The sequence below is a fragment of the Psittacula echo genome (assembly GCF_963264785.1).
Source record: "Psittacula echo genome assembly, chromosome: 2".
NCBI classification, from domain to species: domain Eukaryota; kingdom Metazoa; phylum Chordata; class Aves; order Psittaciformes; family Psittacidae; genus Psittacula; species Psittacula echo.
Window position 1 is genome coordinate 37453007 of NC_137737.1, and position 12034 is coordinate 37465040.

The window sequence follows — 12034 nt, forward strand, 5'->3', positions numbered from 1 at the left end:
ATTAGGCTATATCAGCATGTCCCCATCAAAGTGCCACTATTAAGGGCTCTAAGCTCAGCCATAAAAGTTCAAACTTGGCACATAGTACATTACAGCAGCATGGAAGCAAGATTTTTTATTTATTTTGATTACTCTTCAGCAAACTTTTAGGCATCGAAAAACCACCTCTGGGACTACAAACAGGAAAACCAGATGCTTTTCTTTTTTCTTCTGCAGCTTTTCTTTTTTTTTTTTTTTTTTTTGAAATCAGCAAAATTGATTTTGATTCTGCAAAGGACCAGATGCAATCAGTAAAATACTGTGATTATTAAGAAATGTAAGAATATATGTATTAAGCTTGTAAACCATTACAAGTATTGATGAGTATACTTCTTTTAATATCATTCACTTATGGGGTTAACTGTGTAGGATTCACAGAAGTAGCTTGGGATACTGACTAACACACATCAAGCGTGATCATATCTACAATTGAAAGCTGTTTCACCGTTCAAATTACCTGTGCTTATTCTTTAGAAATAAAATATTGTCCACAAAGCTTAAGATAAACATTCCAGCACCTGCTTAAGCTTCTTTGCCTGGGAATAAAATGAGATTTGGGAACATCCTGCTGCTCTTAATGAGACAAAACTTCCTTTTCTCTAATTGCAATTTCACTTAAGCATAGTCTGCACGACAAAGCACTACCAGCAACCTGGCTTCTCACGCAACTGTTGCACCCAGCAGCACTGATCTCTGATCAAGTCACTCAACGGTGACAAGAATAATAGTCATAGCTGACCTACAGATGGGACCTGCCCACTCAAAGTGTTCATGGCTTGTTTCTAACTGAATTTAGGCCTTGTGCTCTGTGAACAAACCACATGCTTACACATGTATTAGAGAGAAAGCAATAGCAAAACACAGGCCATTTTAAAACCCTGAATTTTGATTATATATATTCTTCAAATAAACAGATTTGTAGTCATTAAACTCTAATTTGCAGTAATACCAGCAGTTTCTATATTCACCACCAGTAGGCAGCAAAATCATAGACCAACCTGACGTGTGTGCGACTCGCCTTGAAACATGGGACTGCAAGTCGTGCCTGACTATAGTTTATTTATATCCCAGCAACCAGAGTGTTTTGCATTCAAAGTTTTTTGTGTTAACTCACAGGAAACCGTGGTTACTGCAGATCCCACAGACAACAAAAAATAAATGCAAACAAAATGGCTTGCTCAGAGTTAAGGTTGCAGAGATGTATTTTTCATTTGCAAAGTCATTAAGAAGAGAAAAAAAAATCATTATTTCAAGTATTCTGACAGCCAGTCATCTGATTAGTTTAACTTATAAAAGGAACAACATAGACATTATCAACAGAAAAACTCATAATATATGATTAAAAAACCACAACACTTTCTCACATGTCTGAAAAACCCTGCTGTCATAGCCAAGATTGAGAGGTACTAATAAGAAAAGAGATTAGCATGAACTTTGGGAATATGAAGCTTGTTATTGTATTGAAGGCATCTGTCCAGTCTTAGGCACTTCCTAAAATTGATGAAAGCAAAGTTCCCACCCTGCAGACCTTATTAGAAGATAACTCTCCCCAGCTTCCTTTATTCCAGCAAGATGCAACAAACTGTGGTTGGAGCTAAGAAGCTCTGATTGTTGATCTGAGTTTCTAGTAATTACTTAGCATATAAAATCAGCTGTGGAGGACCTAGGTGTAATGATGAAAATGCACTGTCATGAAGCTTGAATTTAATACAGCTCAGCAAAACATCACTTTCTCATACTGTATGAAGGGAGAGCTGAATTATATAGGTAAAAACAAAAGCATCTTTCACCACTTAATTGTGTTAGAAGGGATCAATTTGAATATCAGGCAATTTAAGAACACAAAGCAGCCAGAGGGTCAGTGTTAAGAACAAGCCCACAAAAGGAGGGCAGGAAAGGACATATGCAGGCTCTCCTTCCTTTCTGCTTTTCTTTTTCTCTTCGGAGTTAGCAGGGGCCAAGACCTAATGGATCACTGCTAATGGAAGCCATGCGGTGGCTCAGGATGCATTAGGATGCTACTACTATTTTTAGACTCTCTGCCCATACTGAAACTGGGCTTGGGTTTCTTGAGCTGTTCAACCTTGATTGTAACAGCTGTAAATCAGACTAGTGCAAGGATGACAAGCCTTCTGTATGCATTCTCCCCCTTTCTAACAATATACAAATAGAAAGGAAAGACACTACTTAAATATATGTACTTACATGGCTGATACCAAACCTACAGAATAGTTAACAGACAATAAGATTTTTATCAGCTAAGCTCTGCTTCCTCACAAAAAGGCAAAACTCAGGTAATGTCCACACAGGCTCGTTTGTTTCATGACTTTTTAAGCTGATCTCAGCATCAAAATCTCCAAGATCCCATAATTCCCAGATTCAACAGACAATGAAGTTACTTGGTTGCTCTGAAAACCTGACTAGCAGCTTTCAATAGTGCCAAAAATAGGCAGGTCCAAAATCTGTACGATCAACACACAGCTTCATGTAACCTTCAGATGACAGATGATTTAATTACATTATTACAAAAATTATGTATTTAAGAAAAAATATTGCACAATTTTATGTCCTTTTTTACAGATTTTCCAAGATTTTACTGTACCAAAGTACTATCCCATGCACACAGCTTAAGGACAGCAATTCTGTGAAGAAAATGGATAGGACAAGAGAAACTCTAAACAGACATTTTCATTTGTAAAGAGTAGATGAAAAACATAAAATACATCATATAGCAACAAGAAAAGAACATACTTTCTATGGTTCCTGTCAATACTGGCAGTGGGTTTTATTCTTGTAGAATAGGAAGTTTGCAGCCATATTTACTCTTCTATCGCTATAACAAATTATCTTAAAACAATACTTGGCCACTGTCATATGTCCTCAGTTAAAAAAAAATAAGAAATAAAGGAACTCGTGTGCTTTGTCAGTGAATCCTGAAAGCAGGGTAAAAAGCCTTTTGCAAGTTTCAAACTAAACCCAGTTTTCTAAAGATTGGAGAGTACTTAATATTGGTGACAAACTAGTAGGAAAGAAAACAGTACTTATTTTATTATAAACAGCTTTATTTTGCTTAAAAGGCTAATAAGCCAAGGCCAATAAAAACAAAACAGCAGACTTACTGTAATCCATGGCATGTTGACAAGGCAACAAATGATACAGGATTTCCTCGAATTTCTCCCTGATAATAGCAATGTTCTCCTCCCTGAAATTGGAAATTGAGACTGTAAATCCACAGGACATCGCACAGTACCACACTTCATCCTGTCAAACACTGCGTTTTTTTCATAAATACACTGCCAACCCACTGGCATGGCACCTAGAACTGACTGACTCACAAGGGTGTTTATCCCATCTCCCTTTAGCCATGGTTCGGTACCTAGATAAACATAATTATTTTGACTCTCTACACCAAATTAAGATACGGTTAGTGTGAAATCCCTGGAATCCTGATACTGGTTTCAGAGACAAATGACTCCAGAAGTGTCATCTTTCTTCAATGAATAGGAAAAGAGTGAGAATTAGGGGGCTTAGGCTCAATAACTGGTCTGCACCCGGCTACGTCAGACAAGATGAACTTTGCTCTGAGGGTAAGGCAATTTCCTACTCCTGAGGAGAAAGGTACGCTTCTCAAACAATAATACTTGATTAAAAAGGAGAACAAATCTGAAGTGCTCACTAGTGCTCCAAAACTAATGGGAACTTAAGTATAACCGAACAGTAAAGGAATACAATTAAAATTAATATTTGCCTCTTCTCTTCTGCAAATAAAATACACACCTCTCAAATAAAATCCAGCAGACCTTACTTAAAAAATCTCCCCCTTAGTTTCACAGAAGCCACACAGATAGCAAAGTAACTCCTACTGCACATGCACCAATGTATTCAGTATTGCACAATGTCAATATTTCTATGCAAAATTAGAAAAACAACTCAAACATGCCTTAAATTCTCACTGCCACTCTAGACTGCAGAGGAACTTACCTATTAGAGTCTTTCCAAATTCACTCATGCCATATTACTGCACTACTGTTGGTTAAAAGACTATAAGAAGATTGACAGTCCTTTATTTTTATAATAGCAACACTTGACAATTTCTATTTCCTACCATTAAACGTACAAATAATCTATTGAGCCTAGCGTGCCTAGACATGTGAATATTTCACAGTATCACACAGTATGTTAGAGATTGGAAGGGACCTCAAAAGATCATCTAGTCCAATCCCCCTGCCAGAGCAGGAACACCTAGATAAGATTACACAGGAATGTGTCCAGGTGGGTTTTGAATGTCTCCAGAGAAGGAGACTCCACAACCCCCCTGGGCAGCCTGTTCCAGTGTTCCGTCACCCTCACTGAGAAGAAGTTTCTTTTCAAGTTTAAGTGGAACCTCTTGTGTTCCAGTTTATACCCATTACCCCTTGTCTTATCATTGTTTGCCACTGAGAAGAGCCTGGCTCCATCCTCATGACACTCCCCCTTTATATATTTATATACACTAATAAGGTCCCCCCGCAGTCTCCTCTTCTCCAAACTATAGAGACCCAGCTCCCTCAGCCTTTCCTCATAAGAGAGATGCTCCACTCCCTTAATCATCTTTGTCGCCCTGCACTGGACTCTCTCCAGCAGGTCCCTGTCCTTCTTGAACTGAGAGGCCCAGAACTGGACACAATATTCCAGATGCGGTCTCACCAGGGCAGAGTAGAGGGGAAGGAGGACCTCTCTCGACCTACTGACCACCCCCCTTCTAATACACCCCAGGATGCCATTGGCCTTCTTGGCCACAAGGGCACAGTGTGGTATTTATGTCCATTTACTGCAGGGAGAGAAAGGTATTGCAATTACTGCTTTTCCAGTAGCCGGCAGTCACATACATGATGCATAGCACAGTGATTTTAGATATCTGACATTAAAAGCTCTTGGATTTTCCTTTTCACATATGGAAAAAAAAAAAAAAAAATCAGGATCAGGCAAAAGGCAAGAAAACACACAGAATATGTTGGTAGCTTTGTGCTTTTTCCTGGTCTGTTTTCTACAAGGCATGCAAACTATTTTTTGAAAGCAACTACGAAGTATAGCTGCCTCTGTTCTGAGATGCTCTCCTTAAGAGCATGGGAGCCTGTTTGTCAGAGCACGGCTGCTCACAGGGGAAGAGATATCTCAACCTGGTCACTGGAAATCATATGTTCCTCCTCAAAATTTTCTCTGGAGCATTCATACATGCTGTGCTGCTGTTGGACCCAAAGCACGCAATGCAGCATATGACCAGCAAATGCAGCACTACAGAGAAATGCAACACCTCATCCAACAGACTCTGAGTCTGACACTATTTGGCAGGCTTGTTACTTCACTCTGCAAGGAGAATCCCAGTGGCGTATCTTCTGTTAAAAGCATTACACTTCTTTTTTTCCCTTCAATTTCTTTCAGTTTCACTATTTCATCATTTCCACATACCACTGACAGCAGCCACCTCCACTGCCTATTCACCTCCACATCTCTTTTTCTGTGTATCTGGTACAGAAACAGGATCCCTTCACTAAACCGACTTGCAGAGTGACCATCAGGCCACCCACCAGGGCACCTCTCTAATGAGATGTTTGCAGGAAAACACTACCAGTGCCAGGCAGGTAATGTTCAACAGGCTGCACTGATGTTTATCTGGTTCACATCCAAGAGAAGCTCCAGGGCTGATCCTCCATACCAGGCTACAACGAGGTGCCTGGCAGAAGACATATGATCTATCATCCTTGGACCAGCACTTCTCAGGAGCGTCGAGCTATTGGGACACAGATGGAGCACAAGTGAAAAGAAGATGGTTTGAATTTCTGCTTTGCACTCATATGCATTTTTGCCACCAACATTCTCAGTTACATGGGATTTTAGACAGGCTACGTCTTACTTTGTTTTATCTGAAACCCTGGCTCATTTTCACTCTTTTATTCTCCTTTTTTACACCTACTTACTTCCTAGATCATAGTTAATTTAAGCTCTCTTCATTTGAGATTTTCTTTCTTTCAGTCTGTAGCATGTCACCCACTATAGGATCACAGTACTGCTTAAGGCCTTCAGGTCTTCCTGCAAAATATGCAATATAACAGAGAGAGACTCTAGTAAGCTAATAACAAATCTAACATTCAAGCTATATTGATAAGCTAAAACCTCTTGAATAATAAAATACTCTATAAATGAAACTCTTGCAGTAGTATTCCTGTAAAAGATAGAACTGGAGTAAGCACATGAATATGGGAATAATATTGAAAAGGCTATCAGTAGGGAGTTGTACAGAGTTCTATCTGTGGAAGGAATTTGGAGTAAATAGACAAATTGGTTTGTTCTCATAAAATGTAGCAATATGTATCAGAAATAGAATCTCAGGCTCCATTAGTTTGCTAAAACATGTCTTTGTAACCAGGAGGAACATTTTTTCATACTAAGAATCCAAGTGTGTGGCTCAAAAAGTGTGTTTTGATCTTCTTAATAAGAATCAAATAAATCCCCCATGATAGTACCTCCAAATTAATTTATTCCATAATAATAAATCCATGAACAAATTTTTATGCATACAGATCTAGAAAAGAAATCCACAGAAATACAGATCTAAATTCTAGCCTAGGCAGCTAAATTCTGGCCTAGGAAAAACACAGAGACACAAATTCAATTCCAGTTAATCAAGTCAATTGAACTCTTTGATCTACTGAAGTTAATGGTAATTTTGGTGGAGACAAAAATAGAACTCTGATCTTCTCTGTCTCGGGGACCTATTCTTATCACTACAGAATGTTTATTTCTATATGCTAACATCCAGGGGTATTTTGTACACACAGACTTAAGTTCCTGTCAACATAATGTAAGCCACCTCAAATCAATTAATAAAATTTAAGGTGTTTGAATGAAAATAGCTTTTTTTCAAGTACTTGATGGTACCTGAAAAGTGGCATGTTGGGTTGTTTCTGAATAGAACTCTTCAGTGTAAGAAATCCTGCTCTCAGAATACTCCTAAACAGAGTTCTGAGGACTGTTCTAACCTCAGCAAGGAAGTAAGAGGCGATGCAGTGAAACCAGATGGCACCAACACTGGATGGCTCTAGGAAGAGTGATTGCTCAGCATTCTTAAACAGTGTCTCAAAGTGAATAAAACATGCCAGTAACAAGTGGCACATGGTGGAGAGGGTGAAAATTTTATCTTGTACTTTTGGGAAACTCATTTTCAACAGTTCACAAAACCTGTGAAAAGCGAAGCACTTAAAGCTACAAAGTATGGGACTGGTTCTGTACAGGGTCAGGACAAATGGTCAACATTTTCTTTAGAGTACATGTAATTTTGGATGAGAAATTTAATGTCACTGCCTCCCTGTAGTGCTGAGGCTGAAATCCTCTTGGTTTTGACATCTAATAAAGCTCCTAAATAGCAGGTGCTGTAATAAAATACATCATACTACAGGAAGACTCACAGTATATGGGAGATCTAAGACCACCAGAATAAACATAATCATCACATCTATCTTCTTTTACTCTACTCTCAGAAACACTCACTGAAGGACTGCTATTGATTCTCTTTTCTATTGCTATCTGTAGCAGTGAGACAGAAGCTGAAAAAAAAATCTTCACTTTTTCTTAAAAATATTTTGGTAGCATATGAAAATTAAGACTTCCTGCAAGAGCTGAAATTAGCACCATTACCAACAACAGTTCAGTCAAGATCATCAAGGGTGGTTTGTGAAGAGCTATTTGCTTACTGTAGCTATTAGAGCCCCTCTCTACTCTCAAAAACAGGCAGTAATTGCCCACCTCAGCAAATCAAACTTCCACACTGGCTTTTGTCAGCTACCAGAGAATGGTTTAGTGTTAAGATGAAGAGAAACCAAGACTGCTCTTCCAACATATGCCAGCCATTACCAGCACATTTACCCCTTTCTGTTCTAAAACTGAACCTGGCCAGTGTAGAGCCTGGAAGCAAATTAGGCTGAAGATCATCTCCTATGAGACAAGGTCAGCCTGTGACAATGTCTATGACACAGGCCTGCAGCACACGCACCACACACTCACCCCATATGCAAAGGCAATCAAATGCTAAAGCAGAGAGAAGTTCAACATTTATGCCTCCACAAGACACACAGCCACTGTTCACACTGTGGTGAGCACAATGCCAGGCAAATTTTCTACCAATGCACATAACACATGGTTGATGTTTCCTCAGTTCAGTAAGTTCTGCTTCCTCCATAAAACCTCTCACCTTTACGGTGACTTCCAAGAGCAATGCAGAATACACAGATGTTTAATCAGAAATCTATTGATTCAGGGAGCTAAAAATGTACTAACAACCTACCAAAAAATATAAAAATCAATTAGAAGGGTCAATTAGAAGACATGAATCATTATGATAATGGTCAGTTTATGACTTAACCTTCAACTTATGCTTAAATTGGATAATTATAGCAAAATCCTGAATGAGGGGTATCTTGCCCTGTGATCTGCTACAGCTCCCCATCAATGAGCAAGCAACCCCTTTTGCCCATGTCAGTCCAGGTTTTCCTGCAGCATGTCTGAATAGATAGTGTGACAAAGATACTAAAAAATGCGAAGGCAGAGATTTAGCAATGCAAGTAAAATCTGTCCCCATTTCTATCTTTTAGGATAGTTTGTCCCTCCCCAGAGGAGCACCAGTTGCTGAGTAAACACAAAAAGAGACAAAACCCACATTAGCTGATATTCACAATGAAGGGGGAAATAAGTAAAACAAAAGAGCAGCCATGAGAGTCAGTGACAGCAGTGGCTCACTTTTCTCTGCAGTCTCAGTGAAGAAACTGCTGACCATACACTGACAGTGTTTGTTATTCACCTCAGAGACACTGTGACCTTCCCAGGGGAAAAAAATTAAGGATGCACGATCATCTGCTTTCAAATAACACCCGACATCAGATCTTCAAGTAAGCAATTTTCTGCAGTTAGGAGAGGTGCTGGCCGTTAAAACTCATGATACACTCAGGCACTGACCCTAAAATTAATAACTTCCTTCTTCCAGCAGCTACATATTCCTATTTTAACACTCATTAATCCAGAGGAAAGGAGATTGCTGGTCTAGTTCAGATCCTAATAACACAGCTCCCTCTTTCTTTGCAGCAGAAAGCTCCCAAAAGGCCAGCTAATCACCACACCACCATTCTGTGAAGTGCCATATAATGATTAGCTTTTTAAAGAGCTACCCATTGTGGGGTCACTAGTTTGAAAACTGTTTCCTGAGTAATCACTTAGATCTAGTTACAAATTATTGATGCTTGCACAAGTTTTGACTCAAGGATAACTAAGGCTGCATGAGAAAGAGCAAAGGAGAAGAAAATGCACACCCTCTTGCTGACATGTACAGCAGAAAACAGCTGAGAAAATGGATGGGTTTCTACTTGTAAGTAGAAAAGTCGAAATGGCACTTTGAGCTTTATACCTGAATCAAGAGAAAATCTCTTTTAATCGACATGGGCTTCAGCAAAGGCAGGGGCGCAGCCAGCAGGACCACGCTGTCCTGCAGCAGAACCCTGGGCTCAGCCCTTACACAGCTCATAACAACTTCAAGGATCCTCGCATCACCTCTTTGCAGAGTAGGTCGCTGGACTTGGCTACGGTGTACTGTAGACTCCTGACAGCCAACTGTTTTGAATATGTGAATGGTTCCCTCCTGTTGTAGAAGGACAGCTATCATACTTATTCATACAACCTGGAGCCAACGTGCTGTAGAGACATTAGGTTATAACACTATTTCAGATTCTGAAATCACAAATACGGATTCCAAAATTAGGATAAAGCATCACAGCTTCTAAGGCTTCTCCACAAAATGCCCATGTTTGAAGGCTGTTTGCAACACTTAAAAAACATAGACACACGTTTATGTGACAGGATCCTGCACATAGGCGGCTCGTTCCAACAGCCATTGGTGACTCATGGTAGGTGCTTTCAGCAGATGGCAGTGCTATCAGCCCAGCTTCCTGGTTCGGAGGCCAAACCAGGCTTGTGTTTACTGCCATGTAGTTATGAGAGAAGATGCTCTACGAATGTAGCTGCAGGGTGTGGACAGAGAGCTCACGCTAGCACAACGCCATCTGGTCTAGGAGCTGCCTTGGCATCTGCTTGGGAAACAGCCTCTTGACTTGCCTTACCTTAGTGTTAGGGAAAATTATTTTAATTATCAGCTGCCAGATAAAGATGAAGCAGAGGAGAATAGGGCTGGTTACCACTCCTGCCTACTGTGTTGTCTTTAATTCGGCTCTTGTAGAAATGCCTAGAATCTCTGAGTCATGGCAGACAAGTCATTCTAATGACAGTCATTTTGTCCCATTCCTGCATGCCTGTATGTAGGGAAAAGGGAGCAAACATTTTAAGGGACTATATGAAAATTCATTACAATCTACCTATACTAATCTGTCACATCAGTTCATCAGCCTACCCTGAGTCTGAAGCCAAGTTATAAGCACATGATGTACAAGATTACTATAAACACAACACAGAAGATGAGATGTTGGAACACACCTACAGGGATACCAATCAGTCAGAAGAAGACAAAGTTCTTCGTAAAATGCAGAAATATACTAATTAGATTTCCTCATTGGCTCATTATCTCTGAATGACAGAAACTTCTGTTTAAGTGAGAATTCACAGAGCTTGAGACTGTATCAGAAACATTAACCTACTGTATATAACACAGTGCCAGTTCAGAATCCATAGGGAACAACAGATGTGTCTAGGCAAAGCTGTTTACAGAAGTCAAGACCAAGTCAGTAGAGACGTCTAGCTAAGTTGTGCATGGAAGCACTCTTTCAGAGGTTCAGCAGCTTCAGTTTGCTTAGCTTAATTTCCCCACCAAAGGGATTATGTTAAATCCCAAAATATACTTTCAGTTTTTAATAAGAACATCTACAAAGTCATTTAATGTTCTTTAATGTTATAGCAGTAGTTAATTTCTCTTAGCCATACTTTGTCCTTGAAGGGTCTGAGTTTACAGAACACTTCGTTGATGCCACTCTCTGCCTATATATGCTGTATGCGGTAGCTCATGAGAAATAACTCATGAGGTGCACAAAGTCAGATATGACTTTTCTGCAATTTCAAGCACTGGACTGCTGTCTTCCCTCTGGGGCATGTGAAAACCACAGCAGGGAGTACTCAAAAAGTAACTCATGATGGCCACAAAGGCACCTGACTTCTCCCTTCAGCAGAACCAGGACTTCATTACTGGGGCTCACATCCACAATGAGATGTAGGTTTTAAGCCCTTGATGGTTTCCACTTTCGGACAATTTTTCTCCTCTCTACAACCAGCTAAAACCACTGGATTTCTTTTTTTTATGTCACAAAGAAAAGGGAGACAAGATAATTAAACCTGTAAGATCCTATATGAGTCACAATCTGAGAGTGATTCTAGGGTAGTATATTAAAAAACATGGCCTGGGAAAGACTCGTGATACTGAAAACTGCCACTTTCAATTTCCTGCTTCTCAGAAGCAGGATGTATGTAAAAAGTAAGCTAGCAACAGCAGGAACATAAAAAACAAATAAAAAAAAAGTTAATGCAAATGTACATTAGAAATGCCAGCTTGTAGGACCACTGGGTCAGGCAAATGCATTATATATGATGGCTGATTATCTTGCCCTGGTACCCCATAGAGGACGCTATATTTTACTAAACCCCAAAGGGATTGCCTTCATAACTAAATCAAAGCTAAAACAGGAAAGTGAGATATTTCTCAATGCCTATCAATTCAATGCAGCAGCATAACATTGCTGAAATAAAAGATGTCCAGAGTAACTGAAAACACACAGAAATCTTAAATTTTTTTCATCTCTTCTTCAAGACACATACAGCAACACTAATTCTAGCTAAAATCTATGGAAAGTAATTTGACCAGTATACTCTGGGACCACAGTTTCTATCAGGTATATGCTGTAGAGTCATTCCCTGCTCCTCTACTATACTCTTATCATCTTCTTGTTGGACTTTGAATTTATGAACTCCC

The 12034-nt window shown here is 39.6% G+C and overlaps 1 protein-coding gene across 1 annotated transcript in view; it reads right to left on the reverse strand.

Moving 5' to 3' along the window:
- Positions 1-12034, reverse strand: part of ADAM22 (ADAM metallopeptidase domain 22) — a gene marked incomplete at both ends in the record, with an annotated part of 132212 nt that overhangs the window by 52657 nt on the left and 67521 nt on the right. The window contains one exon of the mRNA XM_080611025.1: positions 3159-3241. Coding sequence (XP_080467151.1) covers positions 3159-3241 — 83 coding nt within the window. The remainder of the gene's footprint in view (positions 1-3158; positions 3242-12034) is intronic.